Below are 17561 nucleotides of genomic sequence, written 5' to 3' on the forward strand. Positions count from 1 at the left end.
TTATTTAATCAGTTGAAGTCTTGGAAGGAACAAAGGATTGACCTATCGTAAGAAAGAGGGAATTCTGCCAGCAGACTGCATTAGGCGTTAAATGCAGTGTGGGCTCTTCCCCGGTCTAAAGTCTGTCTGCCCACCCTCAAGACTTTGGACTTGCCTGCCTCTATAATCACATGAGCCAATCCCTAAAATAAATCTCTTTCTCTTTGCAGTCAGTCCTGTATTTACTATGGTTCAACTTACAATTTTTCAACTTAATTATGGTGCAAAAGTGATACACATTCAATAGAAACCATACTTTGAATTTAGATCTTTTCCCAGGCTAGCAATATGTGATACAGCACTCTCTCCTGATGCTGGGTCACAGCAGCCAGCCATGACTCCCAATCAGCCACACAAACACAGTACTCTACAGTAGACTGTGTTGCCAGATGATTTTGCCCAACTGTAAGCCCAGGTAAGTGTACTGAGTATGCTTAAGTATGTTTAGTATGTTTTCACACTGCAATAAAGAGACTGGATAATTTATAAAGAAAAGAGGTTTAATTGACTCGCTTCCACAGGCTGTACAGAAAGCATGGCTGGGAAGTTCTCAGGAAACTTACAATCATGGCAGAAGGGTGAAGAGGAAGCAGGCAAATCTTCACACGGTGGCAGGAGAGAGCGAGCTAAGGGGAGATGCTACATACTTTTAAATAACCAGATCTTGTGAGAACTCTGTCACAAGACAGCACTAGGGAAATAGTGCTAAACCATTAGAAACCACCCCCATGATCACCACACCTCCCACCAGGCCCTGCCACCAACACTGGGAATTACAATTTTTTTTTTTTTTTTGAGACGGAGTTTCGCTCTTGTTGCCCGGGCTGGAGTGCAATGGCACAATCTTGGCTTACCGCAACCTCTGCCTTCCGGGTTCAAGTAATTCTTCTGCCTCAGCCTCCCAAGTAGCTGGGATTACAGGCGTGTGCCACTACGCCTGGCTAATTTTGTATTTTTAGTAGAGACAGGGTTTCTCCACGTTGGTCAGGCTGGTCTCGAACTCCAGACCTCAGGTGATCTGCCTGCCCCAGCCTCCCAAAGTGCTGGGATTACAGATGTGAGCCACCGTGCCCGGCCATAGGAATTACAATTTAACATGAAATTTGGGTGGGAACACAGAGCCAAACCGTATCAGTGGGCTAGGCAAAGCTATGAGGTTGGGTAGGTCAGGTGTATTAAATGCACTTTTGACTTAACGATATTTTCAGCGTGTGACGGGTTTATTGGGATGTAACTCCATCGTAAGTTGAGGAGCATCTCTATATATACATATCCTATTGGTTCTGTTTCTCTGGAGAACCCTAATACACAGGGATTCTCAATTTTTTATTAAATAATTAAAGAATGAAACTTTGTGTTAGTAAAATGTATATTATTGTTAAAACACTGAAGATATATTTATGTACAGTCTCAAACTTATTTCCCACTGCAAAACTAAATGATTCATCATCTTTGTTTTGTTTGTTCAGATGTAATTTAAAAATCTATGTTCATATTTATTGGAAATGGATAGCAGTTAACTTAATAAGTTATAAATTAGCCTTAAATTTCTCACTGAAAACACCTCTAGGCCATAGGATGGGAAATGTGGAATACCAAGCAGCTGTCAGTGTCCTTTTGAAGAAATTGCTGAGGCCAAAGTCCTTCCAGTCAACTTCTTGGCATTTGGTTTTTCTGATTTACCTGCCACTCAGAAAGTGCTTAAGATTGTTTTAAGACCACATAAGATCAACTAAGGTCTTAGGGAAATGTTTTCATTTACCTTAAAAGTTCAAAATAAATTGTTAGCGAGAACAACTAAAATAGATAATGGAGATAAATAGACTTCTGAAGACAAAAATTCCATTTACCTGTGATTTTGAGGGGCAATCTTGACAATTAGTTATATCATCTCAGTGCTTCTCAAACTGAGGTGGTAATCCATGAATATAAGGAAAGTTATAGGATAAATGCAGTCCACTTTTTGCTATGGCCAATTTTTCAGTTTTATTTGAAAAAATTATAAAATGTGCCTGGCCAGTGAGTCAAAACTGTTATTTCATATTAAAATAAACATCAATAAATTGTGGAACAGAATGCAAAGCTTACAAAAATTTTACAAAACCTCGAAGAAGTTTGCACTTACAAGTGAATGACTTCCATTGAGTTCCTAGCCACTATCTACTTGTTATATTAAGTTAAGGCTGTATTCTCCACTCAGCAGTACACCTTTGATGAAAAATGTTTTAAAATCATGGTTTTAAAATAAACTGACTTAAGAAGGTGACAAGCACTGAAGAAGACAGAAGAGGATCAGCTCCATTTGAGAGCTCCCTGTCCTTCTTTGAATTAAAAAACTCTCTCAAAGAAGAGGCAATAGAGAGTAAAAGCTATGAACAGAGTGGTTTAATGAAACTACTTTTTTTGGTTTTTGTTTTTGCTTCCCTTTTCCCATAAATGCCATCTTTTTGGTAAATGTTATTACTATAGCCTTTTTTTTTTTTAGTTCTTTTTTTGAGAACTACCATTTACTGAGAATGTCTTATTCCAGGTTTCTACATGGGTTTTCATAACTACTCTCTTCAACAACTTTGAGACAGACATAATAAATAATGTAGTAAACAGCATGGATATACCCTCAGGTCTCCAAAACCCACGGTTTTGGCACAATGCCATTCCAACTTCCGCCATCTTCATCCTCCTGCTTTAACCAGGAAAACATATTTACTGGGCAGTAGACATGTCAAAGGTGAAGGTATTCATATCCAAATAATACTGTGCTGTTGTTTTCAAAGCAATCCATGTTTCACGAGCCTGCAAGAAAAGGAAACGCAAGTCATGATCTCTGAGTGTATAGAACACATCTTGCATCAGTTATTCTGATTATCATACAGATATTCCTAAAAGATGAGAAAAATATAATGGAAGAATTATACCAAACAGACTTTGGTTTTCATACTTTTAATTATCTGTTTATTTCAATGCTCAGATATTTTACAGTATTTGTGGGGCCACAGTATAAACCAATGTAGTAGAGTCTTGCTACATTACATAGTGTCTGTCAGTTGGTACAAAACTGGTCTACAAGCAGAGGCAGGAGTATACCTGAAAATGTCAACATTCTATAAATAAGACACAGTCTACCAGCCTACTTAATTACTTAATTGACCAAATAAACAAATGTCTTGTTTTAATAATAATAGGCTAAATAATGCCTATTGGACAAAAACAGCCATAAAACTAGATGCATTATTCAGTTAGCAGTTTTCATCAGCAAGTGCAAAACAAGTAGATCCTGGTAGACCGGTTAAGACCCAGTCATGTGGAGTAAGGATAGGATCAAGGTCCCATGAAAACAAGGACATTCAACTTTTTATGACTTTATGCAATCCTCATGCCTGATGGTAATCAGAGCCTGAGATATGTGGAAAGAAAGAAAGAATAAGTGAAGGAATTAATTTATTCATCATACAACCTTGTTTCCTAAATTGCTAAATTGTAAGAAGAAGATCATGAATAATTGAAATCCTCAGATAATTCAGCAATTTCATTTGGCCTGGAGTTTTAATGTCTTCTTCTATCAGAAAAGTAAACATAGAATAAAAAAGGCCAATGCAAGTTTCTTCTTTGTTTCTCTTGCAGCAAGAATGCAAATGAATAGGAAAATGTACAAAGGCAAGCAAAAGGAGGAACAACATTAAAGCTTTGAATAATTATCACAGGGGATACTTAGCTACTGAACAACTGAAAGTGAACTAAAGTCTGACCACTGTCCATTCATCAATCTACACATACATGTAATAATTTATTAAGCTTTGACTATATAACAATCATTTTGCTAGTTCCCGAGAATAATTACCTTGAAGGATAAGATACAGACTCTACCTTTATAGTCTAGGTAGGTAGGTTGGGTACACAAAACAAGTAATTCCAATTGACATTTTGAGAGCTATTTACTTGTGAAAGAGCATGCAAAAAGGGACAGAAGGAAAGATAAATGTCGCCCTGAGAAGAAGGGAAAGGCTTCAGAGGGACATTTGAGTCTAGTCTTTAAGCAAGAGGCAGAGTTTACCAGGCAAAAACCACTTCACGGGGAAGAAAAAGGAGATATAGTTCAGAGTGTCTAGAGAGGAAAAATCAGGGCTAGGCTAGTCATGTGTTAATTAGTGGTCAGCAAATGCAATGACTATTTAAAAAGATAAATGGTGAAGGACCATTTGTTTCTAATACAAATACCTGCTTAGCCAGTGTGTTTCCCCACACATCTGAACTGTGATCTGGGTCCCAGTAATCCTGCAAATTTACATGTCTTTTGAGACGTAGGAACTGGTTTGCAGGGTCCTCCAACAAAAATGGCGCTCCCAATGCTCCTGCAATGTAGAGTCCAAGAGCACAACACCTTTTAGAGCAATAGTTTACATCTCAGTGTTTCCTCTTCAAGAGACCCAGCTGTGATCTTTGGTAGGCTGGGGGCCTGAGGGGGAAACTCTGGAAAAGCTAAGCTCTGAGTGAGACAGCTACTACTTGGCCCTTTGTCACCATTGTATGCTAACCACTCAATTTGACCTGTATTTAGTTCATCTTGACAGCCAGTGCTATGTGGTGGATGGAGCAGGATATCAGAACTTCCATACATGCATGGGGGCCTCCAGACCCGGATTCAAATTCCAGCCCTATCACTTTTCTGGGAAAGTTGCTTGATTTCTTCGCACTTTAGTTTTCTTGCATGTTAAGGGGTATAATAATGCACACACACATGCTGTAAGGACTGGATAAATTGATGACTATAAACCATCCGGCTCAAACTAGGCAGTCAACAATCTTATTCTTGCTTTCTTAGCCCTCCAAAATAGAACTGATCTTTCTGTTTGAACTAGGCTGCTCCCAAACCTGACACTGTGGTTTAAATTGTTGGCACTGATCGATTCACCATCAAATCGAACCACCTTGTATTTTGCAACTCCTTCCTACTCCAGGATTACGAAGAAAAAAGAGATGATAATTTTAAGAAATCCAGACTTTTTAAAGATCTCGAGATTTTAACAATCTGTGTTGTATTTTCATTCTCAAGTAAAACACAATTGTGTTCAGAATTATAACTTGAATCAATATAAAGGAAGAACACATTTTCTCCTGACCTATAGGTGACAACAATACAATCTGTTCATTGTGATAAAGAAGCATTTATTACAACATCTAATTGTGAGTAATGTTACATTAGGCACTTAGCAACCTCATTATTAGCAGTCCTCTATTGACCAACCTTCTGTATGAACCTGGGTTATAGCAAGCTATACAGTATAAAAATTCCTCTCTATAAGGCTTTCTGTTTATTTGGGATCCAGGGTCAAAGATAAAAGACAAAACGAGGCAACACAGGATTTGATTGCACTAAAGGAATTTAGGAGAAGACGTTGTTATTGAGCACTAAGACACTGGGGTACAAGTAGGCGTTTTCACGGTCAAGGAAGTTGTTTCACCTTCTCCTTGAAGGAAAAATTGGATTTAGCAGGATGGGAGAAGGGGAAACATTTTAAAAAAAATTTAAGCCAGAGGAATGATGTGTTTCACTATCTTAAAACAATAGTCAGAGGTGGCTAGATAGAAGAGTTTTATATAAAAAAAATTAGTTAACCTTTAAACTTGGGAGATATTAGTGACAGATGCCCAAAGTAATACTATTCTGCTGCTAGCTAATCTAATTTAGTATAATCCAACCAGCAAGTTTGTGGAAACCATCTTTTAAGGTGGCTCCCAAAAATTACTACTTCTTGTTATTCATATTCTTGTGTAGTAGTCCCCTCTTTTATTTAATAGGGCTGACGTACGTAACCATAAGCTACTGTGGAATGACTGTGTGCAATTTTTGTGGCTAGGATATACAAGACATTACAGCTTCTGCCTTGCCCCTCTTTTGGACCACTTGCTCTAAGAAAAGTCAGCTGCCATGTTGTGAGGGCACTCAAGCAGCCCTGAGGGAGAAGACCACATGACAAGGAAATGATGCCTCCCACTAATAGCCAGGTAAGCGAGCCATCTGGAAACCTGATGTTTTTGCTTCAGTCAAGCCTTCAGATGACTGCAGCCCCCATTGACATCTTCACTGCATCATCATAATAAATCCAGAGCCACAACCACTGAGCTAAGCCACTCCCAAATTCATGACCCTGCAACTGCAATAATATGTTAGTTGTTTTAAGCTGTTAAGGTTTGGAAAAATTAGTTATGCAGTAGTAGATAACTTATACACACTAACCGATGTCAAGGTAAATAGCTAATCACAAAGGTTGAGACTAAGTTGAGGCAAGTGAGACACCTAGGATAGGGTACAAAACACAAGGAACTCACTTTCAGGGTCATACAAATTTTGTACCATAAGTTCCTCACTTCTCTCACCCTAGTACCCGCTCTGATTATCATCATTGCATGGAAAGATAAACACAAATAACTCTTTCTAATCACTACTGCATGCAAAGATAGACAACAAATAACACTTACCATTAAAGAATTCACATTACAGTCAGAGTTCATATATAATTAGAAGAAGACATATTGTGATCAGACCATCCATAGTTGGAGCAATTTTGATACTGTCATGGAGATGTCACAGAGAAATTCACTTTGAGTTGGGCTTCAAAGATTTGTTACATTTCAACAATGAGGATGAAGGGAGTGGAAGCAAAGCGCATGTATTCTAGGCTGAAGGAGACTGGAGAGTTAAAGAATGGAGGAGCAAAGGAAGATTCAGGGTTGGTGACTTTCATTTTGCCAATATGATTGAAAGGTAGGGTTGTGGTGTAGATGTGGTCAGAGATAACACTGGAAAGGTAAGTTGGAGCTCGATTCTGAATGATTTTAACTGTCATAACAAGGAGTTTGGGCTTTACTCTAAATAATTAGTAATCATTTCTGAATAAGAAAACGACAGGAAGGACGAGATTTACTTTTTAAAAAAATTGTTTGTACTATGGTAAAATATACATAGCATAAAACATTCCACTTGAACCAGTTCTGAGTGTACAATTCAGTGGTATTAAGTACATTTACAATGTTTTGTAACCCTCACCACTATCCATCTCCAGGACTATTTCATTGTCCCAAACAGAAACTCTTACTCTTTAAACAACTCCCCATTAACCCCTCCCCAACCCCTGGTAACTACTATTCTACTTTCTTTTCCTATGAATTTGCCTGTTCTAGGCACCACATGTAAGTGGAATCATAGAGTATTTGTTCATTTCCGTCTGGCTTATTTCACAAACATAATACCATCAAAGTTCTTCCACATTGTGACATCAGTATTTCATCCTTTTTAAGACTGAGTAATACTTTATGTATTCAATATATATGTATATACACCACATTTTGTTTATTCATTCACAGATTTACTCTGAAAGATCCTTTTGTCAGTGGTGTAAGGACAGACAGTAAAAGGAAGAGAAGAGTGAGGGACATGAGATCAGAGGCTATTCAATAGTCCATATGAGAGATAAGAAGGGCCTGAATTTGGTGAACATGGGATGGGAAAACAGGATTGATTTGAGGAAGATGGGAGGAAGGAACCTGCATTCATTTGGGCTGACCAGTGTGGACTAACCAGCTTTGATTTTTTGCTTTTAGATGAAATGCACTAATGGGTCACTTTTCAGATTTCTGATTATTCTCTTTGAATAAAAGGTGTGTGTTACAGTGTTACATATTTCATGTGTTACTATTCTGTTAATAAATAGGTGTTTTTTTCAAAACAAAATTAGTGGCTGTGCAAAATAGATCCAATTCCATCAATAAACAATAAATAGCTCTAAGTAAATGATGCTTAGGATATAATTTATAGCTATATAGTGAATCTGTAGTAATTGCTTAAGATAGTGTTACTTGGAATTATCTAAAAGTAAAACCAGAATTCTGTACTATAGTCATCCTGGTGCATTACACAATCACTAAGAAAAAAAATGCTATTGCATAAATCTTGGCAGAGAAGCATGCTTTAAAATACATACCATAGCTATTTTAAGCTCTAATAATTCTGTCTTTTGTAAGTCTTTTACCTTGGAAAATGCTTTACCAATACAATCTCCTTCTCCTCCCTAGGACAAACCACCTACCTCAGTATTATAAGCCCGACAGGCATCCAATAAATCTTAATTGATGATGATGATAACATCACCCATGAGAGAGACAGAAAGTAGTATTTATTATCCTACTTTACGAATGGAGAAAATTGACATGCAGAGATGAAATGACTCACTCAAGGTCATATAGTAAGTCAGTGGCAGGGCTGGAAATAAAAATGCAAGTAATATAGAAGGGCAGGCTATTATCCTCTCTGCTTGAGAAATTTCTCCTCCCTTTTTCATTCTGCCTGATCAACCTTGAAAGTTAGTGAGAGCAAGACCAGGGTTCTGTGTTTGTGAACCTATCTAATATTGCTGCGGTTTGAAAACTGAACCCTGAGTTTTATTGCTTTGTTGATTTTTAAATGAGTTTTTTTTTTTTAAGATGTAGGCAATAGCAACCAGGTTAATGCCTTTCTTAAACTTCATGATCATCAGCTATGAAAAATATCCTTCTCTCTTTATTTACAACTCCCTACGCATGCCTCTTTTTTCACCCACATCATAGTCAGCTTTAATAGGATCTGTAAATGTTTTGTCTAAACATTTCTCAAATACCCTCTGCAGAAAATTCTGTACAGTAGAAACAAGGCAAACACTTCAGAGTATAAAGCAAACACTATTTGGGATCACAGCTCTCCTTATACAAGCCAAGAAGGATCAGAGACCCAGAGTCTTTTCTTGGCCTCGCCAGTGACCAGCTAGGTCATTGAGCCACTTCTTATTCCTGCACTTCCATTTTTTGTTCTGTGAAACAAGTCTGGATTACACAACCACTAAGGTCTCTTCCAGCTCTAATATTTTGATCTGGAATGTATTAATAACAAATAGGTCATTAATCAAAAACTACTTTCTATGCATGGTATCATGTTATCGAAAGCACAGAGAATATGCTAAGTGGGCACAGTTCCTACTACCTTCAAGGAACTTACTGAAAAATTTAGCACTGCGACAGTCAGAAATAAGTGAAAGAGAGGTCAAAGTAGACTTACCCAATAATTAAAGAAAAATAGATAAAAATGTATTCATATTATGAACAAAGTGGTGAGTATCCATCACAGGCTAATGAGCAGTATGAGCATAATGAAAACTGCATCATTAGAAATGAAAGTCTCTATGTTACTAGCACCCACAGAAAGCTGAAAAAAACTCTTTAAACATAATGGTGGGGAAAAGACAATATTCTATACCCTATACACATAACCTTGAAATGATACTTGTGGTAGGAACCTATATATCTAAAAGATCAGAAAGCCTAAGGTAAAATAAGATACAGAATTAAAGGACAGAGTGTGCTGGCAGATTTCTCTTTTCCCTGATGTAGAGGAAGCTCATTTAGGGTAAGCCTAGGCCCCTCTTCACCTTTATGTGTGCTCTGCTCCTGGGAAGGGGCAGTGCCTCAGTTAATTTGTAAATCCAAGAAGTTTGACCATGTCCAGCTCAGCTCTTTCTTCTTCTCTTGATAGTAAACTGCCCTCCTAGGGCATGCTTCCTGTTCTGGTTCTGCAACCTGCAATTGGTTATAAATTTGCCAAATTTGGGGGTCCAGTCATCAGGCCCTTTATGTACTTATACTAAGCTACGTTTTCCAAATTAGCCCTTCTCAGGAATAAAGGAAATCGATTGCCTTCCATAATCATATTTCTTTATTTCTCAACTTGATCAAAACTGGACAAAGAAGAAGGTGCTATTTGTTGGAGGGAGGTGAAGAAAGAGTAGCTTAAAGAACCCAATAGTCTGTTGCTCAAAGCCTCACTAAAAAAGAAGGGGAAAAAAAACAAAAACAGAGCACATGCCAGGGCACTCTGGTGGGAGCTTGTCATTCCCAGATAGGCACAACCGAATTATTCCCCACATGTAACCTTCAATGTCTGTATGTTTTTGAAATAAATGCAATGAGATTCAGTGGGGTCAGAAGACATAAAATATCTGGGCAGATCCATAGGAGAGGTCTACTGCTAGCTATTTCCCTTAGGGTCTAGGTAATACTGATATCTGGGGTATTACCTGATACCTGGTACTACAGATGGAAAGTAAGCAGTGCAGACTTGCTTAAAGTTCAAAGATATTTACGTATGGGATGGTGAAAGTAAAGCACTTAGCACTCAGTATAAGTACATAATAATATTTATTGTTTACTATTTTTATTGAAGTGCTGAGTCTCAATCCTTGCCTTTAAAATATTTATTTTTTAAGAAAAGATGAAATAACTGCCCAGAAAATTATGGACACACACAAATTAAGTACTGAAATAAAGTATAAATGGTCACTAGGAATAAAGTACAAAAGAGGATCTGGAGAAAAGGATATATAAATGTCTTGTTAATGGTGTAAAAATTTCAAAGATTTCTGTAAATGTAGGAGGAGTTATATGATTTAGTGAGAGACTAAAATACTCACGTTTAGGTTCATATTTTCTAAAACTTGAATATTCTCTTTGTTAAGTAATTTTCTTTTTTTTGAGATGTAGTCTTGCTTTGTTGCCCAGACTAGAGTACAGTGGCACGATCTTGGCTCACTGCAACCTCCGCCTCTGGGGTTCAAGTGATTTTTGTGCCTTAGCCTCCCGAGTAGCTGGGATTACAGGTATGCACCACCACGCCCGGCTAATTTTTGTATTTTTAGTAGAGATGGGGTTTGCCATGCTGGCCAGGCTGGTCTTGAACTCCTGACCTCAAGTGATCTGCCTGCCTCTGCCTCCCAAAGTGCTAGGATTATAGGCATGAGCCACCATGCCCCACCAAGTAAGTAATTTTTACACACAATGGCATAGTTATTTTATTTCTTTCCCCATTACCTTTGGTCACTGACCCAAAAATGTGTAGTGGAAGACAGAAGAGTTGTGTTTAGTAGAACATATTCCCTCACTTTGCTTGAACTTGGATAAAAATTGGTGAGAAAAGGAGAGAGAGACAGATAATGGAAGAGAAGCAATTTGGGTTATGAGAGAAAAATGTGAAGACTAAAAAGAGGAGAATAGAAGGAAAGGGATGGAGAGAGAAATCAAGAAAAAAAAATCAAAGGAAAGAGAGAAAAATGAAGGGGGTTTACAAAAGAGAAAAGGTGAAAAGCCACAGGGCAGATAAAAGAAGTAACACAACAGAAGGCAAAGAGGATGAAAGGAAACTGGAAAAAATGGAGAGGGGTGCGAACTGCTGACCGGCTCTCATATCCTAGTGTCCTGTTCAGAGATCTAACAGGGGCCGGATGGGGTGGCTCACATCTGTAATCCCAGCACTTTGGGAAGCCAAGGTGGGTGGATCACCTGAGGTCAGGAGTTTGAGACCAGAATGGGCAACATGGTGAAACCCTGTCTCTACTAAAAATACAAAAATTAGCCAGGCATGGGGGTGCACGCCTGCAATCCCAGCTACTCAGAGGCTGAGCCAGGAGAATCGCTTGAACCTGAGAGGTGGAGGTTGCAGTGAGCTGAGATTGCACCACTCCACTCCAGCCTGAGTGACAGAGAGAGACTCCATCTCAAAAAACAAAAACAAAAACAAAACAAACAACAGCAACAAAAAAACAAAGATCTAACAGGATGCTTTCTAACTGACCTTTTAACTCAGTAACTTCCATTTTACTGGCATTACAATTGCTGACATGTTGAGTATTTTGAAAAGTAAACAGGAAGTGGTGTCACTTGGGTTTAACTTAAATCTGTTCTAACCTGCTCTTAACACATACACAATGTTGGCACTCACTCTTATGGCCACATAATTTTCTTGGACATGTTTTTGGAGCTAGTGGTTCGTTTATTACTTTTAATCTTGTAGACATGGAAATTCATAATTCATGAAAGGCAGCATTGTATTTGATTCAATAGTGACTCTTTCTGGGTCATTGCCTACATGTGTTGATGGGATCCCCATTTCCAGTGCCATGACAGATGATGCCATATGTGTAGGAAAACAGTTCTTCTACAGCACCCAGACTGCTTAATGAATCTAGTCATAAGCAATGACATTGAGACAACCAAGTATAAAGGGGTCCCCGGAGAACCTCCTACCGGCCTGGTTCCTGGGAGAAGGGGTGGAGCTACGGAAGCTCAGGCCATTTGCAGCGGGGAGGGGCCTGGCTCTTCCTGTTCCTGTGTGGGAACCTGGGATTCAATCTGTGAGATGAGGGCCTGTTAACAGGAACCCTTCTCCCACTTTGCTGTGTTGTTTTACCATTTTCTTTTTCGTCCAGTAAATTCCGTCCCCTTCACCCTTCAAAGTGTCTGCGAACCTAATCTTTCCTGGTCGTGTGACAAGAACCTGGATTTTCCTACAACAACTTTTTTTTTCAACCAAATTATTTTCCAGTTTATTCTCATTATGTATCTTCTTGAGAGTATCAATCAGTCATAAGCCCAAGTGAGTAGGTAAAATTAAGAACAAAATCTTTTAAAATAAATTAAAACTGTGTCAGAGAATACAGAATCTCTAAGGAATTGGAGGGCTGCAGGGATGACTGAAAAGGGCTAGTCTTCCTATGGTAGAGAAGAAAGCAAAAAGAAAGGGACTGGGGATGCTGACAGGGTTGTGTGTTAGAATATGTGAGCTTAAAAGCTCTTGTCAAAAAACAAAGCAAATCAAAAATCTTTCAAGACAAACTGGCATTGGTTACTAACTGTGGAGTGAAAAATAAGAGCTGGAACCACGAGAGGAAAACAGACCAAAGGCAGCTTATTATTCTCCCTGTCTAAAACCAGAAAACCTACTTGCACTTTATGGACAGATCTGATCGCAGGTCAACAATATGGGTGTGGACCCTCAAATCGTTTCATGTATGGGTCAACTCCAGCTGCCAAATCCAATCAGGAGAACCTGATTGCTGAGGGAAAATAAATCTATTTTTCATTTTAGCAGAACAATGAAAGCAATCTTTTAAAAAAATACACAAATGAGAAACAACAAAAAACACCAGTATAATTCTTAATAGTGTTCAAAAGTTGGTTCACTTAGAAAAACACTTTTAAATATGTTTGTTTTCCGTATTTCCTTTGTATGTGATATAAAGCTGTTTGGTTTTAATAAATGCCCTGTTGCTACTCTTCACCATTAGTACAACTAGGAACTGTCATTGAAAGTCATTGGTGGTGTCCTGGTTCCGCTCAATTGTGTCAGGTAAGGTCACCCAGCTTCTTAACTCCTGGTTGTTTCTTGTGGAAGCAATGGCTACGATACTGCCTCCACCACTTTTTCAAGAGGAGGTCTTGCTCTGTGAGCTGCTGCTAGCCCACGTCAGGCACTGCAGTGCCAGAGGGGAGAGTTTGTGTAGCAGAAAGAAGAGTTTTGTTCTCATAAGTGGTAGATTTAGGATTTGGACATGAATGCAGCTTCTACCATTGATTGACTGTGTAGCTTGGTCACTTGAATTCCCTAAGCCCTCAGTTCCCTCTTTTCGTAAAATGAGGAGCATAGCATCTATTAATATTTTCAGAGTGGTCGTGAGAATTGACTAAGATAGCCCATGCAAAGCCCCTGACACATAAAAGGAATTTAAATTAGTAGCATTAATATTTGCTGATTTCATTGCCTAGAAGAAGGCAATTAAAAATTTTTTTCTTTACCTCTCCTTCATTTCTGAAAGAAGGCAATTCTTGACCTAAATATTCAAGAGAGGTTTATATGCTTATTTTTTAAATCAAGTCACAACACTTGAACTTCTAATTCTCTGACTAGAGAATCAGCTCCAATGTGTATAAGTTACTGTTTTGAAAATAATCAATAACTTGTCAACTCTGCCCATAAATTTAATTACTTGGATAGGCCTTTCGTTGTTTTTGGCCTCAGCATTCCCATCAGGAAAATGGAGAAATGAGACCTTCTCCCTACCTCCCTTAAATCAAATTCTAAAGAAAAGTAATTTGTTGGACAACTCAGCTATAATAGAGAAAACTTAAAAAACATGAAAATAAACTTTTTAAAAAAATGGTGGTTTTCTTATAATAAGCAGAAGGGCTTCAGAGAAGTACAGATGAATACGCTGTATTCTTAAAAGAAAATGTGGAGGGAAAGAGGCAAAGAAAGTTCATTCAAGCTACTACTTTCTTCTCTAGAGCTATATGATGTAGAAACTGTCAGCTAAACCAATTATTGTAATGAACGAATCTGGTTCTGAAGACGTCAGTCTCCTCAATCTGCAAGCAGCGAAGCCTTCTTTCCTGAGATCTGAAGGGCTAACCCAGCAGTGTACATGCACCTCTGTCCTTAGTTTCTAGTTCTCAACTTGTTATTTCATAAACTTCAACTAGATACCTTTATTATTTTTTTTTAGAGTCAAGTCAATCAAACTGGTTGTCTTTATAGGTAGATATATTTGTATCTCAGTTAGAGTTGAACTAAATTCAAACTTGTTTCTTAAGAAAGTCTTTGAAGCCTCTTTAAAAATTTTGCAGAACCACTTCCTTTGTCAAATATTTTTGACCCTGCAGCATTCATAAGTGAATGTGGACTAGCCGGCAGTGCTTTAGCCTTGCAGGCATCCACCACCATTACGCCCTCTAAAGTCAACTGCATGGATCAGTGGTCAAAGCAAAGCATTACACTGCTGAGTTATAACCAGCTCATGACTTTAAATTACAATGTGCTCTGAGACACTCACTTAAACTGAGCCAGCCTCACTTTCTTCATCTGGCAATGTGGGCTGTAATTGTGTATGATTGTATATGCCTTGGTTATAACTTCTTAAGAATAACTTGGCTAAAAGTGTTTAAATCACATATTTAAACATGACCCAACAGCAAATTGCAATATTGATGATTAAAACTCATTATTAAAATTATTTCTATGCTTAGGAATTGAAGGCTTATTTTATATATATATATACACACACACACACACACACACACACACACATATATACATCTATCTAGCTATATGTGGGAAGGGCTTCAGGAAAAATATAATTTTTGTGCATGAGTCTCGAGATTTTCATAGAAGCAAAAGTTTATTCTAATTTAAGCATCTGCGTCAGAAATATTTATAAATTATAGAGATTTAACCATGAAGATACTTTATATCTTTGTAAGTATTTTCAGTTTTTGTCACAAGCAAAACAAATGACCTCTCAGTTCAATTTTGATAGAAGCCACTGAGTTACCGGGTCAGTTTGGCAGCAAAGCGCCTGGCCTCTGGTGCCTTCCTTGATCTGCCTTTAAAGCACCACTTTGAGCTACAGCTTGCCCTAAAGGTTAATAAATTCATGTTCCCAAAATACTTTGAGGTCTTCATATAATAGTACTATGTAAGTATTATACTTCTGAAAGATATTTTAAAATTTTCTTTGTTCAAGGACACAACAGCACTTCTTTGGAGGCAGCAATTAGACTTCTTAGCAACAGTATCATGTTAATATATAATTAGAAATAAAATGATCACACACACACACACACACACACACGCACAGTTAACATTAACATGTTCAAAACCACAGCCTTCTACAATAGTTTGGTTTCCCCAGTGCTATAGAATAGGCCTATGGATAAAAACATGTTTGTTCATTTCTTTAAGAAGACAAAAGGTATTATCAACCTGATGGTTGTAGGAGACATGATAAATAAAAAAGAAATAGGCTCTTACCGATAAGCAATGTTGAACACAGGGCTGCTTGAAGCATTTTATAGGCCATGATCCTGTTTTGGAAAAAAAAAAGATTTATTTACTTTAATTTAGCTGGAAAAAGCTTTAGGGTATATCAGGTACTTTTCAGAATTATAAAGCATTTGTCGCATACCTGGAAGCCCTGTGAGCTGAGACACAGTCAGAGAGAGGCTGAGGTGGCTTTTTTATATACCTCTTGCCTTTTTACCCTTTGGACTTTTTGAACTGGCTTTTTACAGGCTGTTCTTATAAGGGTAATTTATTTATTTACTAATTTTACTATCTATATAGATTAATGTAATGTTAAAAAAAGGTAGAAAAACTGGATCACTCACGTATTGCTGGTGGAAATGTAAAATTGTCCAGTCACTTTGTAAAACAGTTTGGTAGTTTCTTAAAAATTCAAGCTTTCAATTACTGTCCAACCCAGGAATTGCATTACTGGGCATTTGTTTCAGAGAAATAAAAACTTACGTTAAAAAACAATCTGTAGAAGAATGTTCATAACAGCTTTATTAGCAACAGGCAAAGACTAAAAACAAGCCAGATGTCATTCAACAACTGAATGTTAAAACGTGATACATCTATACCATGGATTACTACCAGCAGTAATAATAATAGCTATTAAAAATAATAATTATTGGCTGGGTGTGGTGGCTCACACCTATAATCCCAGCACTTTGGGTGGCCAAGGTGGATCACCTGAGGTCAGGAGTTCGAGACTGGCCTGGCCAACATGGTGAAACCTGGTCTCTACTAAAAATACAAAAATTAGCCAGATGCGGTGGCACGTGCCTATAGTCCCAGCTACTTGGGAGGCTGAGGCTGGAGACTAGCTTAAACCCGGAAGGCAGAGGTTGCGGTGAGCTGAGATCATGCCACTGCACTCCAGCCTGGGTGACAGAGCGAGACTCCATCTCAAAAAAAAAAAAAATTTTTTTTAATTAAAAACTAGGAATGTTTTACTGCATTGTAAAATGTGTTTGTTTCCAAAAACAGTACATAATCAATACAACCAGAACAGTCCTTTCATTTTTGAAACAATTGCCCTTTTCAGTGCCTTGATTAATCGACTAGTTCATCATCATACAATTTATTCTTAATGACAAATTATGCCTGTGTGCCAGTTTCATTAAGATTATGCAATCTGTAATGAATTGGTATGGATCTATAAAAGTGGTAGAAAACAACTTTGTTGATGACTATCTTTAAATTGTAAAGGGTGTTTAGAAACCTACCTGGGAGTTATGCCTCCATTTACTGATAAATGAAAGGTTTTAGAAGACAACTAACTAGAAACACACACTGCAAAATCTTGGAAGCTTAGGCCATGTGTCCACCTATACAAGATTTTGGAGACGCAATAGCTGTTGCCACTTCTCTCAATTCACAATTCTGTAAGTCTCCATTATTTTTTACTTTGTAAAGAGGTATAAATTTTTAGTTGTGTGATAAACTAGAATAATATCAAGAAAATCACAGGAAAATAATTTTTTTTCTTTTTTCTCTTTTTTTTTTAAAATTTGCTTTAAGTTCTGGGATACATGTGCAGAACATGCAGGTTTGTTACATAGGTATGCATGTGCCATGGTGGTTTGCTGTACCCATCAACCCATCATCTAGGCTTTAAGCCCTGCATGCATTATTAGGTATTTGTCCTAATGCTCTCCCTTCCTTTTCCCCCCAACCCGCTGACAGGCCCTGTTGTGTGTGTTCCCCTCCCTATGTCCATGTGTTTTCATTGTTCAACTTTCACTTATGAGTGAGAACAAATACTTTTGTTTTTTAAACTGGGAGATTATAGAACCAAAAGAGAAATTTATCTTTCTTTTCTCTACTT

At 37.8% G+C, this 17561-nt stretch overlaps 1 protein-coding gene across 2 annotated transcripts; it reads right to left on the minus strand.

The window, feature by feature from the left end:
- Positions 1-1245: 1245 nt before the first annotated feature.
- On the minus strand, positions 1246-15877 carry C21H3orf85 (chromosome 21 C3orf85 homolog). Of its 2 annotated transcripts, XM_030802027.1 has the most exons (4): positions 15855-15871; positions 15701-15753; positions 4255-4388; positions 1246-2832 (listed from the first exon to the last, which is right to left on the minus strand). In XM_030802027.1, exons 2-4 carry the CDS (start codon positions 15747-15749, stop codon positions 2743-2745), a joined length of 273 nt encoding a protein of 90 aa, XP_030657887.1. In that variant the 5' UTR covers positions 15750-15753; positions 15855-15871; the 3' UTR covers positions 1246-2742. The 2 variants fall into 2 exon arrangements, 1 of the variants encoding a protein (XP_030657887.1); XR_004027599.1 differs by lacking the exon at positions 4255-4388 and having other exon boundaries at positions 15855-15877.
- Positions 15878-17561: the final 1684 nt, after the last annotated feature.

This window comes from Nomascus leucogenys, chromosome 21 (assembly GCF_006542625.1).
Source record: "Nomascus leucogenys isolate Asia chromosome 21, Asia_NLE_v1, whole genome shotgun sequence".
NCBI classification, from domain to species: Eukaryota; Metazoa; Chordata; class Mammalia; order Primates; family Hylobatidae; genus Nomascus; species Nomascus leucogenys.